The 22,588-nt window shown below is 43.4% G+C and overlaps 1 protein-coding gene across 1 annotated transcript in view; it reads left to right on the top strand.

Annotated features, from left to right (window-relative positions):
* Positions 1 to 22,588, top strand: part of LOC118376755 (collagen alpha-1(XIX) chain) — a gene marked incomplete at its 3' end in the record, with an annotated part of 68,826 nt that overhangs the window by 5,021 nt on the left and 41,217 nt on the right. The window contains exons 5-9 of the mRNA XM_052517035.1: positions 7,323 to 7,446; positions 7,773 to 8,048; positions 12,432 to 12,512; positions 17,972 to 18,139; positions 18,867 to 18,929. Of these exons, the coding sequence (XP_052372995.1) occupies positions 7,323 to 7,446; positions 7,773 to 8,048; positions 12,432 to 12,512; positions 17,972 to 18,139; positions 18,867 to 18,929 (712 nt within the window). The remainder of the gene's footprint in view (positions 1 to 7,322; positions 7,447 to 7,772; positions 8,049 to 12,431; positions 12,513 to 17,971; positions 18,140 to 18,866; positions 18,930 to 22,588) is intronic.

Here is a 22,588-nt window from a genome sequence, read left to right as displayed (position 1 = left end):
CAGAGGTGAGGTCATGGACGTGCTGGGGTTTATAGTCTATCATGAGAGATAATACCTCAAGCGAACCACCTGATTCGGTTCTGTTTGTCCAGCTTGTTCTAATGGATCTCTATAGACTCTGAAGGAGAGACATACTGCACAACATTCACAGAGTTGTTTAGAGAGTTTATCCATCTATTAAATGGACAAACTCACTCACATAAATCAGTCCCCCACATGGCATAGACCGCCTGTACTGGCCTGGGATTTGAAAACAAGCCAGGATGATATCGGATTTCCGTTGCAGCAAACAAATATTTTCTCAGGGTGTAGGTTTGCCGCCTCCTGTTCAGCTGATATGTGGAATAAACTGAGGTTCCACGCTGGCTCACTGCAGGATGACATCTCGTGTCATCAAGAGAGAGAGACCAGAGAGAGAGACAGAAAGGATACCAAAGAGACAGAGACCAGAAAAAGAGAGACCAGAGAGAGAGAGAGACCAGAGAGAGACAGAAAGGATACCAAAGAGAGAGACCAGAAAAAGAGAGACCAGAGAGAGAGAGACCAGAGAGACAGAAAGAGATACCAGAGAGAGAGAGAGAGAGAGACCAGAGAGACAGAAAGAGATACCAGAGAGACCAGAAAGAGAGAGACCAGGAAGAGATACCAGAGAGACAGAAAGAGAGAGAGACCATAAAGAGAGAGAGAGAGAGATATACCAGAGAGAGAGAGACCAGAGATAGGGAGACTAGAAAGAGAGCGAGGCCAGAAAGAGAGAGACCAGAAAGAGAGACCAGAAAGAGGGAGACCAGAAAGAGAGAAAGATAAGCAAGAGAGAGAGAGAGAGAGAAACCAGAAAGAGAGAAACCAGAGAGTGGGAGACCAGAAAGAGAGAAAGAGAGACCAGAGAGAGACCAGAAAGAAAGAGAGAGAGACCAGAGAGAAAGAGAGAGATACCAGAGAGAGATAGAGAGAGACCAGAAAGAAAGAGAGAGATACCAGAGAGAGATAGCTGAACGAGGGGGGGGGGAGAGAAAAAGAAAGAGAGAGAGGGAGGGAGAGACATGGAGTGAACCCTGATCCAGCCTACACAGATAATTCCATGTGCTTTGGTTAACAAGGGCAAACCGAGATGGACTACGCTACTGCAAGACGTGTAGAATAATTTGTACAGAATATTGGTATACATTCTGATTTGAGGGGGGACCATTTTTTTACTCAAGGGTAAAGATAGCCACCGCTGGTGGCTATAGCTTGAAAGTGTGCGTCCCAAACGGCACCATGTTACCTACAGACCTGGGCAAAGGTAGTGCACTATATAGGGAATAGAGTACCATTTGGGACTACCCTGCTATGTATGTATGGCCTCCCGGTGATGTTTAAGGTGCAGGGTTTTTTGAATAGCCATTTTAATAGATTGTCTAGAGATGAAGGACTAAGTCATATTGATTTAAGGTCAACAGCAGGGTCACACCTGTAAATTATTTGTATGTGTAGAGACCTGGTCGTGTGATATACTACCGTGGTGTATATACAGGTATATGATGCTACTGTGGTATATATACAGGTATATGATGCTACCGTGGTATATATACATGTATATGATGCTACAGTGGTATATATACTGGTATATGATGCTACTGTGGTATATATACAGGTATATGATGCTACCGTGGTATATATACAGGTATATGATGCTACCGTGGTATAAATATACAGGTATATGATGCTACTGTGGTATATATACTGGTATATGATGCTACTGTGGTATATATACAGGTATATGATGCTACTGTGGTGTATATACAGGTATATGATGCTTCCGTGGTATATATACAGGTATGGTCTGTCTGTCTGTCTGTCTGTCTGTCTGTCTGTCTGTCTGTCTGTCTGTCTGTCTGTCTGTCTGTCTGTCTGTCTGTCTGTCTGTCTGTCTGTCTGTCTGTCTGTCTGTCTGTCTGTCTCTGTCTGTATGTCTGTCTGTCTCTGTCTGTCTCTGTCTGTCTGTGTCTCTGTCTCTGTCTCTGTCTCTGTCTGTATGTCTGTGTCTGTGGTGCTGTATGTCTGTGGTGCACACACTATTTTGTATGTTGGTGCTATGTCAGTGAGTTATGGATGGTGCTACTGGATGGTTGTGTTGTTGTCTATTCATGAGTGGGTTTGGAGGTGTTCCATTTCTATATCTGTGTGTATCTGTAGTGTAAGTCTCACTGTGTTACTGTATTCTGCCCTGTAATGTTAGTCTTAGTGTGTTACTGTATTCTGCCCTGTAATATAAGTATGTGTGTTACTGTATTCTACCCTGTTTTGTAAGTCTCAGTGTGTTACTGTATTCTACCCTGTAATGTTGGTCTCAGTGTGTTATTGTATTCTGCCCTGTAATGTAAGTCTCAGTGTGTTACTCTATTCTACCCTGTAATGTTAGTCTCAGTGTGTTACTGTATTCTACACTGTAATGTAAGTCTCAGTGTGTTACTGTATTCTACCCTGTAATGTTAGTCTCAGTGTGTTACTGTATTCTACCCTGTAATGTTAGTCTCAGTGTGTTATTATATTCTGCCCTGTAATGTAAGTCTCAGTGTGTTACTGTATTCTACCCTGTAATGTTAGTCTCAGTGTGTTATTGTATTCTGCCCTGTATTGTAAGTATCAGTGTGTTACTGTATTCTACCCTGTAATGTTAGTCTTAGTGTGTTACTGTATTCTGCCCTGTGATATAAGTATGTGTGTTACTGTATTCTACCCTGTAATGTTAGTCTTAGTGTGTTATTGTATTATGCCCTGTAATGTAGGTCTCAGTGTGTTACTGAATTCTGCCCTGTAATGTTAGTCTCAGTGTGTTACTGAATTCTGCCCTGTAATGTTAGTCTCAGTGTGTTACTGTATTCTGCCCTGTAATATAAGTCTCAGTGTGTTACTGTAGTCTATCCTGTAATGTAAGTCGCAGTGTGTTACTGTATTCTGCCCTGTAATATAAGTTTGTGTGTTATTGTATTCTACCCTGTAATATAAGTCTCAGTGTGTTACTGTAATCTATCCTATAATGTAAGTCTCAGTGTGTTACTGTAATCTACCCTGTAGTGTTAGTCTCAGTGTGTTACTGTATTCTACCCTGTAATGTAAGTCTCAGTGTGTTACTGTATTCTACCCTGTAATGTAAGTACAATTTCTATCTTTCTTTTTAACTTTCTTTTTATCTCTCTCAATATTCTGTCTCTTATGATACCACTGAACACATCAGTGAAATTGCAAATTCATTGTTTCCAACTGGGGTTATTCTCTCGCTCTCTCTATTCTCTCTTTCTATTCTTTGTTCTCTCTCTCTACTCACTCTTTCTATTCTTTGTTCTCTCTCTCTATTCTACCCACACACTTTTGAGTTTGAAAGAAAGTGCTTGTGTTCACACTTTCTTTGATTGTTTGCATATTCATAGTCTATGCATCAACGAGGTTACATATTCGTTCCGAGCTTGATCTGGTTGTGCTTCTTGTTTGTTTCTTGAACACGAGCTGACGATGCAAGTCATTTTGGAATCCATGATTAGATTTCTGTCAGACTCACTTTGTCAAAGAGTGAAAGAAGAGGACAAATAAAATAGTTTTCAGAAAGTTTTGTCACTAAAGTGGTACCTTGTTTCTACCCACAAACCCCCAGCAGTAAGAGGGAAACATTTTTAAATCAATATTTTGACGGTCAATCTTTTTGTAGGTGAATGAGAAATATTCATCAAATGAAGCACTTCTAGACCAGAGGCTAAAACAAAGGGTCCTAGTTTTGAACTAGAGAATTCATAGACAGGTACCACTGGACAGGCACCACTGGACAGGCACCACTGGACAGGAACCACTAGACAGGCACCACTGGACAGGCACCACTGGACAGGTACCACTAGACAGGCACCACTGGACAGGCACCACTAGACAGGCACCACTAGACAGGCACCATTGGACAGGCACCACTAGACTGGCACAACTGGACTGGCACCACTGGACTGGCACCACTAGACAGGCACCACTAGACAGGCACCACTTGACAGGTACCACTAGACAGGCACCACTGGACAGGTACCACTGGACAGGCACCACTGGACAGGCACCACTGGACAGGCACCACTGGACAGGCACCACTAGACAGGCACCACTAGACTGGCATTCAGAAAGGAGAGGACTTTAAATGTGTTTGGGGGGGAAAGCAAACGCTGTTCAAAAACCAACTCCACTTGATAGGAGCATGTGTTTGAGCCACAGATGGTAAGCAGTGGAGGAGGAGGGGGGGGTAGAGGGTGGGAGGAGGTGTCAGTAACATATAACCCTTGACCTCTAACCCTTAGGGTTCAAGTGTTCCAGTGTAGATAATGTGTGTAAATGACCTCAACAGGCTCATTTACACACACTAACATTCAATATAAATACAGTGGCATGTGAATGTATTCACCCCTCTTGGCATTTTTCCTATTTGGTTTCCTTACACCCTGGAATTAAAATATATTTGTGGGGGGGGTTGTATCATATGTTTTACCCAGCATGCCTACCACTTTGAAGATGCACAAGGGTTTCATAGCAAAGGGGGTGAATATGTACGTACGCACGCACCACTTTTCAGGTTTTTTAAACAAGTTATTTTTTTCATTTTTACTTCACTCATTTGGACTATTTTGTGTATGTCCATTACATGAAATTCAGATAAAAATGGACTTAAATTTCAGGTTGTAAGGCAACAAAATAGGAAAAATGCCAAGGAGGGTGAATACATTCACGTGCCACTGTATTTCTATCTAATGTTAGTATGTGTAAATGAGCCTGTTGAGGAATTTCAGGTTGTAAGGCAACAAAATAGGAAAAATGCCAAGAGGGGTGAATACTTTTGCAAGGCCCTGCACCGTGAAGAACAGCTCTCCCCTGGAGAACAGATTGCAGCTCAGTGAGACCTGTGTTATTAAAGGTTCGATGGAAATGAAAAGTACATGTTTTAGTCCCCTCTCTGGGTTCAATTAAGTCGAATTCCTTCAATGTATCTCTCTCCTTATTCCGTACACATAACTATCCCACTGGGAACACATTGGTTGAATCAGTATTGTTTTCACCAACGTGGAATAGATGTGGAATTGCCGTCTGGGCCCAGATGGGATCTCTGCTGTTTTATTCAGGAATTCCAAATCATTCTTTTAGGTGGAATCTCAGGGAATAAACGTCTAGTTTTATGAATAGTCCTGCTCATCTCTCTCCGTTGAATTGCAATATAAATGTTCTCTCTTTGCCCCAAGGCGACGATTCACCTTCCCAGTCTCTCTCTTTCTCTCGCCTACCCTCAGAAAGCATTTGATCTTTCTGTGGCTTTAACCTCGCTGCATATATATTTTAACTGTATGCTGTGTCAACCTTCTGTAAGAATTCAAGGGACACACAAGGCAGGAGGGGTATGTCTTTGAGAGAATAGGTCATGAGCTATGAAGAGGAGAACTCATTTCCGGCCAATCTGAAGTGAGCTTAGTCTCTCGCTTAATCTTTAGTTACCTCTCCCCCCTTTCTCTGTGTCGCTTGCTGAATGTCTCTCTCCATCTCCCCCACCTCTCTCTCTCTCTCTTTCTCTCTCTCTCTCTCCCTTCCTTGATCTCTCTCTCTCCATCTCCCCCTCTCTCTCTCTCTCTCTCTCTCTCTCCCCCACTCTCTCTCTCTCTCTCTCTCTCTCTCTCTCTCTCTCTCTCTCTCTCTTTCTCTCTCTCTCTCTTCCTTCCCTTCCTTGATCTCTCTCTCCATCTCTATTCCACTCTCTTTGTTGCCCTCTCCTTCTCTCTCTCTCCCCCTTCCTTGATCTCTCTCTCCATCTCTATTCCACTCTCTCTGTTGCCCTCTCCTTCTCTCTCTCTCTCTCTCTCTCTCTCTCTCTCTCCCCCTTGATCTCTCTCTCCATCTCTATTCCACTCTCTCTGTTGCCCTCTCCTTCTCTCTCTCTCTCTCTCTCTCTCTCTCTCTCTCTCTCTCTCTCTCTCCTTCCTCTGATCTCTCTCTCCATCTCTATTCCACTCTCTCTGTTGCCCCCTCTCTCTCTCCATCTCTATTCCACTCTCTCTCTTCCTCTCTCTCTCTCTCTCTCTCTCTCTCTCTCTCTCTCTCTCTCTCTCTCTCTCTCTCTCTCTCTCTCTCTCTCTCTCCCTTCCTTCCTTGATCTCTCTCTCCATCTCTATTCCACTCTCTCTGTTGCCCTCTCCTTCTCTCTCTCTTTCTCTCCCCATGTCTTCGAATGGCCTTGTCATTGCATCATTGTGATTTCTGCTAAACTTGAAAGATTGTGTTTCTGGTGCTTCACTTTCAGCTGTTAATGCATTACTATAGTCTAATCTGAGTCCCAGGTTCAGTTTGAGGGGTTAAAATGTTGGTTCAACAGGATGGAAATAGAAGTATCAGTGAAGAAATGGAAGAGGAATAGTGTTAGTGTTTCTGTAATGAATGAGTTTCCATCTACAGCGGGGAGAACAAGTATTTGATACACTGCCGATTTTGCAGGTTTTCCTACTTACAAAGCATGTAGAGGTCTGTAATTTTTATCAAAGGTACACTTCAACTGTGAGAGACGGAATGTAAAACAGAAATCCAGAGAATCACATTGTATGATTTTTAAGTAATTAATCAGCAAAGATCGTCAGTGTATCAAATACTTGTTCTCCCCACTGTATGTTGGTGGTACCTTCCCCATTACATCCAGTGTTCACAATGTGCTAGAGATGTTCTGCCAGCAGTGTTGACCTGAAACGTCTCGGTTAACAAACATATCGCCTTGTCTTCTTTGTTACCTTTTTGCATTTTTCTCTCTATAACAATCTTTTCTTTCTAAGCTATATACTGTAGTTAGCCATGGTCTTGTGTTTTTTAGTCTAGACCTGTATGTGAAGTAAGAGGAATTTAATTGAAGTTTGAATAAATTATTATTCGATTTGGAATGACAGGGATGCTGAAATAACTGTAATCTGGCTGGATGAATCATGTTTGGCATAAAATTCTAGCTTTATATGTAAGCGGCCATTTTGCGCTAGGGGGCTATAGAAGAACGTTGTCAAGTGATTCAAGTTTATTGGTTTTCTTACTACACAGTCATAGAAAGCTATAAGACATCTAGCATGATTATTCATATTCATTCTGAATGTTTATTTTTGACAGTCCATTTAGCAAATTTAAATGCTAATTTTATGGGTAAAATCTTCTACGTTAGCTATTAATGCTCTTCCAAACAAGACTGAATGTTCCGAAACAATATTTTCACTGTTAGGCCCATTGTTAAGTTTCATATATTTTTGTGATTCAATTTGACAATATGCAGCTCGAACAATGTACATTTTCACTTTCAGATTGGTGTTCCCCAATGGTCTGTCCAGTGAATATTCTCTAGTGACCACCTTCCGGCTGAGGAAAACCACGAAGAAAGACCGCTGGTATCTGTGGCAGATATTCGACCAGACGGGAGGTACCCAGGTAGGTCTGAGTGTCCACTATAAGGATATTCATGATGTCTTAATGTATAGCATTGAATTGGGTTTGTCAGTCGGGCAGGTCAGTCGGTCCGTTGGCTGGTAGGTCAGTCAAGTCGGTTGGCCGTGTGGTCAGTAGGTCGGTCTGTCGGTTGGTTAACCATTTGGTTAATTGATCAACGTTTTCATGCCATGACTGATGCTTGTATCTACCATGACCCTGATGGTAATGGTAATGAATGGAAGGCAACACTTTACCGGCAGGTATAAAGCTTTATAACTTGTTATGAGACAATATAATGTCTTAATGTCCTCTGGCTCTATCTTCAGGTGTCTGTAGTGTTGGACGGTGCTAAACGAGCAGTGGAGTTCTCAGCCCGGGGCCTCCTGAAGAGCAGCCTCCACTACACCTTTAAGAGCCGAGACCTGCACACCCTGTTTGACCGCCAATGGCACAAGCTGGGTGTGGCGGTCCAGAGCAGCATCGTCTCCGTTTACATGGACTGTAAACTAATAGAGAGGAGGCTGACAGACGAGAAGGATGAAATCGACTCCAGCGGATATACGCTGATTACAACCCGGGTGGAGGATGGACGGCCTGTAGATGTACGTTTAGGCCTAAAGCCACAATCTGGAAATATAACCGTTCTGAAATTCATAGACGGAGCATGACTGACAGTCCATGAGATCGACATTATACTTTTAAACATACAGTAACTATATATGGTTGCCTTCAAGGGCAATGTCTAGAAGGGTCCCAGCAAACCGGGAACATTCCCAGAACATTAGCTAAGATTCCCATTAAGTTCTAGTTAGGGTTTTATCTAACCCCTGGATGATAACATCCCTTTTGATAACAAAATATTTTATTTTTCAAAAAATATTTTAAATGAAATATCGTTGGAATATTCTCCTAACATTCAATAAAATGTTGTGCACAACACCTGTAACAATCATCACAGAACATTCCTCAATAGTTCTCATTGGGCTTCCAGGTAATGAAATAATTTAATTAATAAATAAATAAATACATTTCCCAGCAAACCAAAATTGGCTCTGTGAAAGTTCCCAGAACATTTGTTAGGTTGTCGCAAATGTTCTTGTTACACAAAAGCGGTCCATTCATGGTGATGAATGTTTAACATTTGCCTGATGTTGCGAGAGCATTCCTACAACACATTTAGCCTGTTCGTGAAAGGTTCCCAGAATGTTTCATTAGGTTGTGGGAACAGTCTGGTGGGATCATTGAGGGTTGTCGTGTCTTTGCCTATGCCGGATTAAGTGATATGACATGCTATTCTATAAAATCCTTTCTTCGTAATTAATATTACCTGATTGAGCTAATCATGTAAATGTAATTAACTAGAAAGTCGGGGCACCATGAAATAATATTTATAGAGCTGTTATCTTCCGAATAAACTCTTAAAGACCTAGTAATATTTTACATCAATAGCAGTCAATATTAATCGTCACCTTATTTCAGTCTCATCTGAAAGTTGTAAATTCTTGGTTATCTTCACGAACCCTGGCTTACAAGTTGAATCAGCAATACAAAATTGGGTTTAATTATTTATTTACTAAATATCTAACTAATCACACAGAATTACATATACACAGAATGAATCATACATTGATTACAAATGATGTCATAAAGGATAACGTCCCTAGCGGATGGAACAGATATGACAGCTGGTTACACAAAGGACAATCGTCCTCGGAACAGGAGGTTACATTTTCGTCAAGGCTTTATATCGTAAAATATGAAAACCCAAATATCTCATTTGGAAGCTAAAATTACATTTAAGCTTTTCACAAATAATTGTATATTTAAACATTTGAATTGCACAACAATTCCATGTGAATCTGATAACTATAATGTGTAGACTTTCCCAGATACTGTTTAGCTCGTCCTGTCATCAGTCATAATGTCTCAGATGACAACCGAACTGACATCATATTCATGAAGTACCAACGCATATTTTCAACTGGTTCTACTACCAAAATATGGTTCCTTTCCTTTCCTCTCTATGAGTCAAGAGATAGGCAAGGGAGAAAGGTATTTATGGGGGGAGGTCATAAACCTTACCCACAGGTAACGTTCTCCTAACATTCACTAAAAGGTTACTCACAGGCCAACGTCATGACAGGGTACATCACAAAATATATGTTCCCAAAACAACAAACTGTCCAGTTATGTGGATGATTCTACAATGTTTCTTTTGGGGTACAAAACACATTCACCTGATGTTACAAGGATGATCCCAGGTGGTAACGGTAGGCAACAACACATCTGCCACGCTGATCCTCAACAAGGGGTACCCTCAGGGGTGCATGCTTGGTCCCCACCTGTACTCCCTGTTCACCCAAGATTGCATGGCCATGCACGATTCCAAAACCATCATCATGGGAATGGCGCCGGAGGGGATGGCTGCCATTTTACAGGCTTCTAACCAACTGTGTTATTTTGTGTGTTTTTTCGCATTGTTTCTAACTTATTTTGCACATAATGTTGCTGCTAACGTCTCTTATGACTCAAAAGAGCTTCTGGATATCAGAACAGTGATTTCTTAACTAGAACTGGACAAATATTTTTTCTTTAATAAGTCTGACACAAAGGATATACTGCTTCTCCGATACCAGGCCCAAATCCCTGTCATTCGCGTGAAGAAAAGACGGAAATACAGGGGGCGGAAATCGGGGTGCCTTGTGAGAAGTTGTCGGTGAGTGAGTAAACCCGCCTCTACCATCCGTTCTATTGGCCAACGTGCAGTGACTGGAAAATAAACTGGATGAGCGCCGTGTGAGACTATCATACCAATTCTCCGCTCGAAACTATCCTACCAACGGGACATTAAAACCTGTAATATCTTATGTTTTACCGAGTCGTGGCTGGACCACGACACAGATTTTATACAGTTGGCTGGGTTTTCCATGCATCGGCAGGACAGAACAGATACGTCTGGTAAGATGAATAACAGATGGTGTCTAATATTAAAGAGGTCTCAAGGTATTGCTCGCCTGAGGGAGAGTACCTCATGATAATCCGTAGACCACACTATCTACCAAGAGAGTTTTCATCTATATTTTCCCTAGCTATCTATTTACCACAACAAACCGATGCGGGCACTAAGACAGCACTTAATGAACTGTATAAGGCAATAAGCAAACAAGAAAATGCTCATCTAGAAGCGGCGCTCCTAGTGGCCGGGGACTTTAATGCAGGCAATCCTTTTTACCTCATTTCTACCATTATGTCATGTGTGCAACCAGAGGAAAAAAAACTCTAGACCACCTTTGCTCCTTACACAGAGATGCATTCAAAACTCTGCCTCACCCTCCATTTGGCAAATCTGATCATAATTATATCCTTCTGATTCCTGCTTACAAGCAAAAACTAGAGCAGGAAGTACCAGTGACTCGCTCAATACGGAACTGGTCAGATGACGCGGATGCTACGCTACAAGACTGTTTTGTTACCACAGACTGGAATATGTTCCGGGATTCATCCAATGGCATTAAGGAGAATACCACCTCAGTCACCGGATTCATCAATAAGTGCATCGACGACGTCGTCCCCACAGTGTCAGTACGTACATTTCCCAACCAGAAGTCATGGATTACAGGCAACATCCTCATGAGCTAAAGGCTAGAGCTGCTGCTTTCAAGGAGCGGGACACAAATCCAGACGCCTATGAGAAATCCCGCTTTGCCCTCAGACAAACCATCAATCAGGCAAAGCGTGAATACAGGACTAAGATTGAATCCTACTACACCTGCTCTGACGCTCGTTGGATGTGGCAGGGCTTGTAAACTATTACGGACTACAAATGGAAACTGGACAGCTGTGTGATCACGTTGTCCATAGCTGATGTGAGCAAGACCCTTAAACAGATGTTGCTCACATCGGAAAGGCCGGATTACCTTGACGTGTACTCAGAGCATGCACGGACCAACTGGCAAGTGTCTTCACTGACATTTTCAACCTCTGACCGAGTCTGTAATACCTACATGTTTGAAGCAGACCACCATAGTCCCTGTGTCCAAGAAAGTGAAGGTAACCTGCCTAAATGACTACCGAACTGTTGCACTCACGTCGATAGCCATTAAGTGCTTAGAAAGGCTGGTCATGGCTCACATCAACACCATCATCCCAGCAACCCTAGCCTCATTCCAATTTGCGTACAGCCCCAACAGATCCACAGATGACGCAATCTCATTCGCACTCCTCACTGCTCTTTCCCACCTGGAGAAAAGGAACACCTATGTGAGAATGCTGTTCATTGACTACATCTCAGCTTTCAACACCATAGTGCCCATAAAGCTCATCACTAAGCTAAGGACCCTGGGACTAACAACTCCCTCTGCAACTGGATCCTGGACTTCCTGACGGGCCTGTTGTATTTGGCGCATGTGACAAATAACATTTTATGTGGTAACTGAATGTTTGCATAACTGGACAGTTTTTGTGTTTTGGGAACATATCTCTTGACCAGTCAGTGTTACCACAATCTAATGAAATATTCTTGGAACCTTTAAAGAACAGAGGAAATGTGTTCTGGGAACGTACTTGTAATATCTCATGTTTTTTGCACCCTTAAAGAACCATTCTAGAAGTGGAGGCCCAACTGGACAGCTTTTGTGTTTGGGGAACATATCTTTTATGATGTCCCCAAAAGTTCCCACCAGACTGTTCCCACAACCTAATGAAACATTCTGGGAACCTGTTTAAAGAACTTGAAGAAAGATCTTGAATGTTCTTGAAGCATCAGGCAAATGTTTTATACAAGCATTCTAAAAAAACATTTGCCGCGAACAAACTCATGTTCTGGGAACTTTCACAGAACCAATTTTGGTTTGATGGGGTTGCTTAGTTTCGGTCAAAGAAACATGTTTCATATTTCAAAATATACATTGTTAGCATTTTAAAAAGTTAGTTTTTCTCTATATCTGAATCATCATAATGTCCCTAACAGATGTCTTTCTCTCCAGATCGAACTGCAACAAATCCTGATCTACTGTGACCCATACCTGGCTGAGATGGAGAACTGCTGTGAGCAGGCAGGATCTACGGTAAGATCTTTTACATTCCTTTTATGTACAGTGCACATTTTAGGACACACTGTACATGAGACCTTCGACGTGGCTTGATATACAGTACATTTACACTACATTTAAGTCATTTAGCAGACGCTCTTATCCAGAGCGACTTACAAATTGGTGCATTCACCTTATGACATCCAGTGGAACAGCCACTTTACAATAGTGCATCTAAATCTTTTAAGGGGGGTGAGAAGGATTACTTTATCCTATCCTAGGTATTCCTTAAAGAGGTGGGGTTTCAGGTGTCTCCGGAAGGTGGTGATTGACTCCGCTGTCCTGGCGTCGTGAGGGAGTGTGTTCCACCATTGGGGAGCCAGAGCAGCGAACAGTTTTGACTGGGCTGAGCGGGAACTGTACTTCCTCAGTGGTAGGGAGGCGAGCAGGCCAGAGGTGGATGAACGCAGTGCCCTTGTTTGGGTGTAGGGCCTGATCAGAGCCTGGAGGTACTGAGGTGCCGTTCCCCTCACAGCTCCGTAGGCAAGCACCATGGTCTTGTAGCGGATGCGAGCTTCAACTGGAAGCCAGTGGAGAGAGCGGAGGAGCGGGGTGACGTGAGAGAACTTGGGAAGGTTGAACACCAGATGGGCTGCGGCGTTCTGGATGAGTTGTAGGGGTTTAATGGCACAGGCAGGGAGCCCAGCCAACAGCGAGTTGCAGTAATCCAGACGGGAGATGACAAGTGCCTGGATTAGGACCTGCGCCACTTCCTGTGTGAGGCAGGGTCGTACTCTGCGGATGTTGTAGAGCATGAACCTACAGGAACGGGCCACCGCCTTGATGTTAGTTGAGAACGACAGGGTGTTGTCCAGGATCACGCCAAGGTTCTTAGCGCTCTGGGAGGAGGACACAATGGAGTTGTCAACCGTGATGGCGAGATCATGGAACGGGCAGTCCTTCCCGGGAGGAAGAGCAGCTCCGTCTTGCCGAGGTTCAGCTTGAGGTGGTGATCCGTCATCCACACTGATATGTCTGCCAGACATGCAGAGATGCGATTCACCACCTGGTCATCAGAAGGAGGAAAGGAGAAGATTAATTGTGTGTCGTCTGCATAGCAATGATAGGAGAGACCATGTGAGGTTATGACAGAGCCAAGTGACTTGGTGTATAGCGAGAATAGGAGAGGGCCTAGAACAGAGCCCTGGGGGACACCAGTGGTGAGAGCGCGTGGTGAGGAGACAGATTCTCGCCACGCCACCTGGTAGGAGCGACCTGTCAGGTAGGACGCAATCCAAGCGTGGGCCGCGCCGGAGATGCCCAACTCGGAGAGGGTGGAGAGGAGGATCTGATGGTTCACAGTATCGAAGGCAGCCGATAGGTCTAGAAGGATGAGAGCAGAGGAGAGAGAGTTAGCTTTAGCAGTGCGGAGCGCCTCCGTGATACAGAGAAGAGCAGTCTCAGTTGAATGACTAGTCTTGAAGCCTGACTGATTTGGATCAAGAAGGTCATTCTGAGAGAGATAGCGGGAGAGCTGGCCAAGGACGGCACGTTCAAGAGTTTTGGAGAGAAAAGAAAGAAGGGATACTGGTCTGTAGTTGTTAACATCGGAGGGATCGAGTGTAGGTTTTTTCAGAAGGGGTGCAACTCTCGCTCTCTTGAAGACGGAAGGGACGTAGCCAGCGGTCAGGGATGAGTTGATGAGCGAGGTGAGGTAAGGGAGAAGGTCTCCGGAAATAGTCTGGAGAAGAGAGGAGGGGATAGGGTCGAGCGGGCAGGTTGTTGGGCGGCCGGCCGTCACAAGACGCAAGATTTCATCTGGAGAGAGAGGGGAGAAAGAGGTCAGAGCACCGGGTAGGGCAGTGTGAGCAGAACCAGCGGTGTCGTTTGACTTAGCAAACGAGGATCGGATGTCGTCGACCTTCTTTTCAAAATGGTTGACGAAGTCATCTGCAGAGAGGGAGGAGGGGGGGAGGGGGAGGAGGATTCAGGAGGGAGGAGAAGGTGGCAAAGAGCTTCCTAGGGTTAGAGGCAGATGCTTGGAATTTAGAGTGGTAGAAAGTGGCTTTAGCAGCAGAGACAGAGGAGGAAAATGTAGAGAGGAGGGAGCGAAAGGATGCCAGGTCCGCAGGGAGGCGAGTTTTCCTCCATTTCCGCTCGGCTGCCCGGAGCCCTGTTCTGTGAGCTCGCAATGAGTCGTCGAGCCACGGAGCGGGAGGGGAGGACCGAGCCGGCCTGGAAGATAGGGGACATAGAGAGTCAAAGGATGCAGAAAGGGAGGAGAGGAGGGTGGAGGAGGCAGAATCAGGAGATAGGTTGGAGAAGGTTTGAGCAGAGGGAAGAGATGATAGGATGGAAGAGGAGAGAGTAGCGGGGGAGAGAGAGCGAAGGTTGGGACGGCGCGATACCATCCGAGTACGGGCAGTGTGGGAAGTGTTGGATGAGAGCGAGAGGGAAAAGGATACAAGGTAGTGGTCGGAGACTTGGAGGGGAGTTGCAATGAGGTTAGTGGAAGAACAGCATCTAGTAAAGATGAGGTCGAGCGTATTGCCTGCCTTGTGAGTAGGGGGGGAAGGTGAGAGGGTGAGGTCAAAAGAGGAAAGGAGTGAAAAGAAGGAGGCAGAGAGGAATGAGTCAAAGGTAGACGTGGGGAGGTTAAAGTCGCCCAGAACTGTGAGAGGTGAGCCGTCCTCAGGAAAGGAGCTTATCAAGACATCAAGCTCATTGATGAACTCTCCGAGGGGACCTGGAGGGCAGTAGAGCAGGGTTATTCAATTCTTACCCTATAAATTCCGGAGTACTTCTAGTTTTCTGTTCTACCTGATAATTAATTGCACCCACCTGCTTTCCCAGGTCTAAATCAGTCCCTGATTTATTTTTTTTTTTTTTACCAGGTAAGTTGACTGAGAACATATTCTCATTTACAGCAACGATCTGGGGAATAGTTACAGGGGAGAGGAGGGGGGTGAATGAGCCAATTGTAAGAGGGGAATATATATTTTTAAAGCAGTGGAACTGGCTTCTTGGTCGATATTTAAATTTAAGGGCAATATGTAACATAATCTGGTTGAGTTGTGTTTGTCCTTCTTGAAAACTAGCCAACTGAATGCTGTTTCTTCCATAGGGGACATCTTATCCAGGTTACTGTGCAATATCTTTGTGACAGCTGCTGATGTATAACAGGATTTATCAATACATTTGATTGATAGATAGATATTCTTCTGTTAGATCATATTGCAGACCAGGTCAATGGAGAGTGACCTTACAGACTGTGGATGAATCCCAAATAGCACCCTATTCCCAGTATAGTGCACTACGTTTGACCAGAGCCCATAGGAAAAAGCGTGCAATTTGGACTGCTAACTGTGTTTAAAAGGAGAAGTGACCTTTGACATTTTGACAGTTAGGCCTACATGTATTCATAACCATGTTGTCATCTCAGTGAGTGTTGGGTTATGTTGATTCAATGTGCTAGGTCACATGTGGTCTATATGGTTGGAAATAGTGTGTTTCAGTGACCTCGCACCTTTGGCCTCTGACAGTTCTAATATATATCCATAACCAGGATGTTATCTCAGTGTGCATTGAGTTTCAGTACTGGGGCTCAGTCAATATGGTAGGAAATAATGTATTGGCATTCAAAACCTTAAGTATTGTCCTTTCCTCATTCCCCTGGGACAGTCATCTAGTTCCACAGTAATTAAGGTATCTCACTGGGTCAATGAATCATTGGACATTAACTGATTATAAATATGGTAGTGGTACTGGACTGTTATTACATTTCAGACTATTTGAGAACTGCATTTCAACATGTGTTGTATTATACTTGTCTGGTTTCCTATACCCAAATTAAGCCTACTCCTAAACTAAATAGCACTTTCAATGGAGATTTTACATTGCTTTCTAGACCAAAATTCTGTCTAGCCCTGGACTTAAGTTCAAGTGAACTAGAAAACATAATTGAATAACAACATGAAATGATTAGGCTTAAGGTGGTTCCAGGAAACAGGCCCTTAAATAGCAGAGTAATGTGTCTAAACAGTTTGTATGCAGTGGACATATATAAACTAGTCCAAATTGGTGAAGTGAGAAAAAAAAAAAACTTGTTTCAAACAATTAAAACAATTTAAAAAACTGAAAAGTGGTGCGCGTAAATGTATTCAGCCCCTAAATAAGATCTGGTGCAACCAGTTACCTTCAGAACTAATTAACAAATGAACTTAAGTCCACCTGTGTGCAAGTGCCACATGATCTGTCACATGATCTCAGTATATGTACACCTGTTCTGAAAGGCCCCAGAGTCTGCAACATGACTAAGCAAGCTGCACCATGAAGACCAATGAGCTCCAAACAGGTCAGGGAGAGGAGAAGTACAGATCAGGGTTCGGTTATAAAAATCCATTATTAAAAAATTGAAAGAATATGGCACTACAACAAACCTGCCAAGAGAGGGCCGACCACCAAAACTCACAGACCAGGCAAGGAGGGCATTAATCAGAGAGGCAACAAAGACACCAAAGATACCCTGAAGGAGCTGCAAAGCTCCACAGCAGAGATTGGAGTATCTGTCCATAGGACCACTTTAAGCTGTACATTCCACAGAGCTGGACTTTACAGAAGAGTGGCCAGAAAAAAGACATTGCTTAAAGAAAAAAATAAGGAAGCACATTTGGTGTTCGCCAAAAGGCACGTGGGAGACTCCCCAAACATATGGAAGAAGGTACTCTGGTCAGACAAGACTAAAATAGAGCTTTTTGGCCATCAAGGAAAACGTTATGTCTGGTACAAACCCAACACCTCTCATAACCCCAAGAATACCATCTCCACAGTTAAAGCATGGTGGTGGCAGCATCATGCTGTGGGGATGTTTTCATCGGCAGGACCTGGGAAACTGGTCAGATATGAAGGAATGATGGATGGCGCTAAATACAGGGACATTTTTTAGGGAAACCTATTTCAGTCTTCCAGAGATTTGAGACTGGTACGGAGGTTCACCTTCCAGCAGGACAATGACCTTAAGCATACTGCTAAAGCAACACTTGAGTGATTTAAGGGGAAACATTTGCATGTCTTAGAATGGCCTTGTCAAAGCCCAGACCTCAATCCAATTGAGAATCTGTGGTATGACTTTGTACAACAGCGGAACCCATCCGACTTGAAGGAGCTGGAGCAGTTTTGCCTTAAAGAATAGGCAAAAATCTCAGTGGCTAGATAGAGACATACCCCAAGAGACTTGCAGCTGTAATTGCTGCAAAAGGTGGCTCTACAAAGTATTGACTTTGGGGGGGTTAATAGTTATGCATGCTCAAGTTTTCTGTTTTATTGTCTTATTTCGTGTTTGTTTCACAATAAATTAATATTTTGCATCTTCAAAGTGGTAGGCATGTCGTGTGAATCAAATGATACAAACCCCCCAAAAATCTATTTTAATTCCAGGTTGTAAGGCAACAAAATAGTAAAAATCCCAAATGTAAATCTTTGTATTGATCCTACAGTGTGAGCCTAGCAGGGAGGGCCCTGGTGCTGGAGGTGTGACTCCCAATCCCTTGGATACAGATGGAGCAGGCCAGCTCCCCCGGATGCTCTCCCAGCCTGTCCAGCCAGCTCGGGTCCAGCGGGTCCAGCATTCCAGCAGTGACAGATGTCAATGTTCAGCAGAGAAGGTACAGTCCATAGAAATATCCTACGTCCCAAACAGCACTCTATTCTCTGTTTTGTGCACTACTTTTGACCAAGGCCAATAGGGAATAGGGTGCCATTGTATTCGATAAACATTTTTAGTAAAAGTATGAATTTCAGCACCCTTCGGAAGGACTTCTTGTTGTACAGGACTAAAATAGGTACAGGTAAGTGTTTTCAGAACGTCAAGTATCGACTGGTGGCAACTCAATGTTGTTGCTAGCAAATCGTGCGACCACTTATCAATACTCAACTCAACCTCGATATAGGAGATCGGAGTTGAGCAATCCTCAGCTACAATCTGTCCAAACAGCAAATATAATCCTATTGGGTTTTAGTGTTCTGTTCTAATGGAACCATGCATTCAGATATCCCACTGCTGACACCAAACGGATTAAACAAGAAAATAAATACCAAATTAAAGCACATTTATGCCAATGGGTTTTCCTGGATGCCAACCAAAGGCAGGAAATAAAAGCTTATTAGCAGTAATTTGGCACAAATATGTAGTAGCTTTGTTTGAAGCATGGCCACCATCTCCAGAGGTGGTTCCACTAATGTCCATGGAAGTGTTCTGACAGCAGACTTCAGCCAGAGGGGTACCTTGGGGAATCTCTCATGTCTTTGGGGAGTTTTTAATGTGTGGACGGACAGTCATTAGCAAGCTAGTTCAGCTAAATTACATCAATTAAATGTTCTTGTTCTTTGTAGGGTGATCAAGGTCTACCAGGCTTGGCAGGACTTCCAGGACAGAAAGGCGATCAAGGAGACAAGGTAAAGGAGATGTTGAATATCTATCTGGCTCAGTAAATACCATCATGACTCTATAAGTGTACACAGGTATTGTACCTGTAGAATTCAGTTACAATTCTAACAGAGATAAAGCTGTTGTGCTTCCTTAGTTACATATTTCAGGGAGAGAGACAAAGACGGAGACGGAGAAATTATTTAACAATGGAAATATGTCCCAGACTGTATTGCGTGTTATCCTCCATGTTATCCTCCATGATTTAACAATGGAAATATGTCCCAGACTGTATTGCGTGTTATCCTCCATGTTATCCTCCATGATTTAACAATGGAAATATGTCCCAGACTGTATTGCGTGTTATCCTCCATGTTATCCTCCATGATTTAACAATGGAAATATGTCCCAGACTGTATTGCGTGTTATCCTCCATGTTATCCTCCATGATTTAACAATGGAAATATGTCCCAGACTGTATTGCGTGTTATCCTCCATGTTATCCTCCATGATTTAACAATGGAAATATGTCCCAGACTGTATTGCGTGTTATCCTCCATGTTATCCTCCATGATTTAACAATGGAAATATGTCCCAGACTGTATTGCGTGTTATCCTCCATGTTATCCTCCATGATTTAACAATGGAAATATGTCCATGTTTAACAATGGAAATATGTCCCAGACTGTATTGCGTCCTCCATGTTATCCTCCATGATTTAACAATGGAAATATGTCCCAGACTGTATCCTCCATGTTTATGGAAATATGTCCTCCATGTGTATCCTCCATGATTTAACAATGGAAATATGTCCCAGACTGTATTGCGTGTTATCCTCCATGTTATCCTCCATGATTTAACAATGGAAATAAGTCCCAGACTGTATTGTGTGTTATCCTCCATGTTATCCTCCATGATTTAACAATGGAAATATGTCCCAGACTGTATTGCGTGTTATCCTCCATGTTATCCTCCATGATTTAACAATGGAAATATGTCCCAGACTGTATTGCGTGTTATCCTCCATGTTATCCTCCATGATTTAACAATGGAAATATGTCCCAGACTGTATTGTGTGTTATCCTCCATGTTATCCTCCATGATTTAACAATGGAAATATGTCCCAGACTGTATTGCGTGTTATCCTCCATGTTATCCTCCATGATTTAACAATGGAAATATGTCCCAGACTGTATTGCGTGTTATCCTCCATGTTATCCTCCATGATTTAACAATGGAAATATGTCCCAGACTGTATTGCGTGTTATCCTCCATGTTATCCTCCATGATTTAACAATGGAAATATGTCCCAGACTGTATTGCGTGTTATCCTCCATGTTATCCTCCATGATTTAACAATGGAAATATGTCCCAGACTGTATTGCGTGTTATCCTCCATGTTATCCTCCATGATTTAACAATGGAAATATGTCCCAGACTGTATTGCGTGTTATCCTCCATGATTTAACAATGGAAATATGTCCCAGACTGTATTGCTTGTTATCCTCCATGATTTAACAATGGAAATATGTCCCAGACTGTATTGCGTGTTATCCTCCATGATTTAACAATGGAAATATGTCCCAGACTGTATTGCGTGTTATCCTCCATGATTTAACAATGGAAATATGTCCCAGACTGTATTGTGTGTTATCCTCCGTGATTTCACCGTCAGTATCAGTTCAACATTTCATTTGCTACGTGTTTCAAGCCTTGAAATCAGACACAAACAAGTACAGGTGGCTCTCCATTACGCCTCTCCATTGTTTTGTGTGAAATTGTGCAAACTCAAAAATAATGTGGTGCGTTATGGGATTCCACATCGCTCTGAAGCCTTTGAAGTGGCTATCGGAGGGTCTAATACATCCTCCATAATTTTCAGTCCCTCAGCATAGGGACACTTGTGTATATGGCAGATGAGCGTGTGAATGCACAAATGGAGGGCTGAGGGCCGAAGGGACTGACAGAAAGAGAGAGAGAAGAAGAGCCAGTGTGATGGTCAGAAAGAGAGAGAGAGAAGAGTCAGTGTGTTTGACAGAAAGAGAGAGAGAAGAAGAGCCAGTGTGTTTGACAGAGAGAGAGAGAGAGAGAAGAAGGGCCAGTGTGTTTGACAGAAAGAAAGAGAGAAGAAGGGCCAGTGTGTTTGACAGAGAGAGAGAGAGAAGGGCCAGTGTGTTTGACAGAGAGAGAGAGAGAAGGGCCAGTGTTTGACAGAGAGAGAGAAGAAGAGCCAGTGTGTTTGACAGAAAGAGAGAGAGAAGAAGAGCCAGTGTGTTTGACAGAAAGAAAGAGAGAAGAAGGACCAGTGTGTTTGACAGAGAGAAAGAGAGAAGAGTGTGTTTGACAGAAGGGCCAGTGTGTTTGACAGAGAGAGAGAGAAGGGCCAGTGTGTTTGACAGAAGAGAGAGAAGAGGGCCAGTGTGTTTGACAGAGAGAGAGAGAGAGTGTGTTTGACAGAAGGGCCAGTGTGTTTGACAGAGAGAGAGAGAGAAGGGCCAGTGTGTTTGACAGAAAGAGAGAGAGAGAGAAGAAGAGCCAGTGTGTTTGACAGAAAGAGAGAGAGAAGAAGAGCCAGTGTGTTTGACAGAAAGAGAGAGAGAAGAAGAGCCAGTGTGTTTGACAGAAAGAGAGAGAGAAGAAGAGGGCCAGTGTGTTTGACAGAGAGAGAGAGAAGAGCCAGTGTGTTTGACAGAAAGAGAGAGAGAAGAAGAGCCAGTGTGTTTGACAGAAAGAGAGAGAGAAGAAGAGCCAGTGTGTTTGACAGAAAGAGAGAGAGAGAGAGAGAGAGAGGTGTTTTGACAGACAGAGAGAGAGAGAGAGAGTGTGTTTGACAGAGAGAGAGAGAGAGAGAGAGAGAGAGAGAGAGAGAGAGAGAGAGAGAAGAGAAGAGCCAGTGTGTTTGACAGAAAGAAAGAGAGAAGGGCCAGTGTGTTTGACAGAAAGAGAGAGAGAGAAAGGGCCAGTGTGTTTGACAGAAGAGAGAGAGAGAGAAGGGCCAGTGTGTTTGACAGAGAGAGAGAGAGAAGAGCCAGTGTGTTTGACAGAAAGAGAGAGAGAGTGTGTTTGACAGAAGAGAGAGCCAGTGTGTTTGACAGAAAGAGAGAGAGAGAAGAGCCAGTGTGTTTGACAGAAAGAGAGAGAAAGAGAGTGTGTTTGACAGAAAGAGAGAGAGAGAGAGAGAGAGAGAGAGAGAGCCAGTGTGTTTGAGAGAGAGAGAAGAGCCAGTGTGTTTGACAGAAAGAAAGAGAGAAGGGCCAGTGTGTTTGACAGAAGAGAGAGAGAGAGCCAGTGTGTTTGACAGAAAGAGAGAGAGAAGAAGAGCCAGTGTGTTTGACAGTGTGTTTGACTGAAGCCAGGTGTTTGACAGAGAGAGAGAGAGAAGAGCCAGTGTGTTTGACAGAAAGAGAGAGAAGAGAGCCAGTGTGTTTGACAGAAAGAGAGAAGAGCCAGTGTGTTTGACAGAGAGAGAGAGAGAAGGGCCAGTGTGTTTGACAGAAAGAGAGAGAGAGCCAGAGAAAGAGAGAGAGAGAGCCAGTGTGTTTGACAGAAAGAGAGAGAGAAGAGCCAGAGAGAGAGAGAGAGAAGAGCCAGTGTGTTTGACAGAAAGAGAGAGTGTGTTTGACAGAAAGAGAGAGAAGAGCCAGTGTGTTTGACAGAAAGAGAGAGAGAGAAGAGCCTGTGTGTTTGA

This window comes from Oncorhynchus keta, unplaced genomic scaffold, assembly GCF_023373465.1.
Source record: "Oncorhynchus keta strain PuntledgeMale-10-30-2019 unplaced genomic scaffold, Oket_V2 Un_scaffold_5510_pilon_pilon, whole genome shotgun sequence".
In the NCBI taxonomy this organism is placed as follows: Eukaryota; Metazoa; Chordata; class Actinopteri; order Salmoniformes; family Salmonidae; genus Oncorhynchus; species Oncorhynchus keta.
This window is presented reverse-complemented; position numbering and strand designations above follow the sequence as displayed.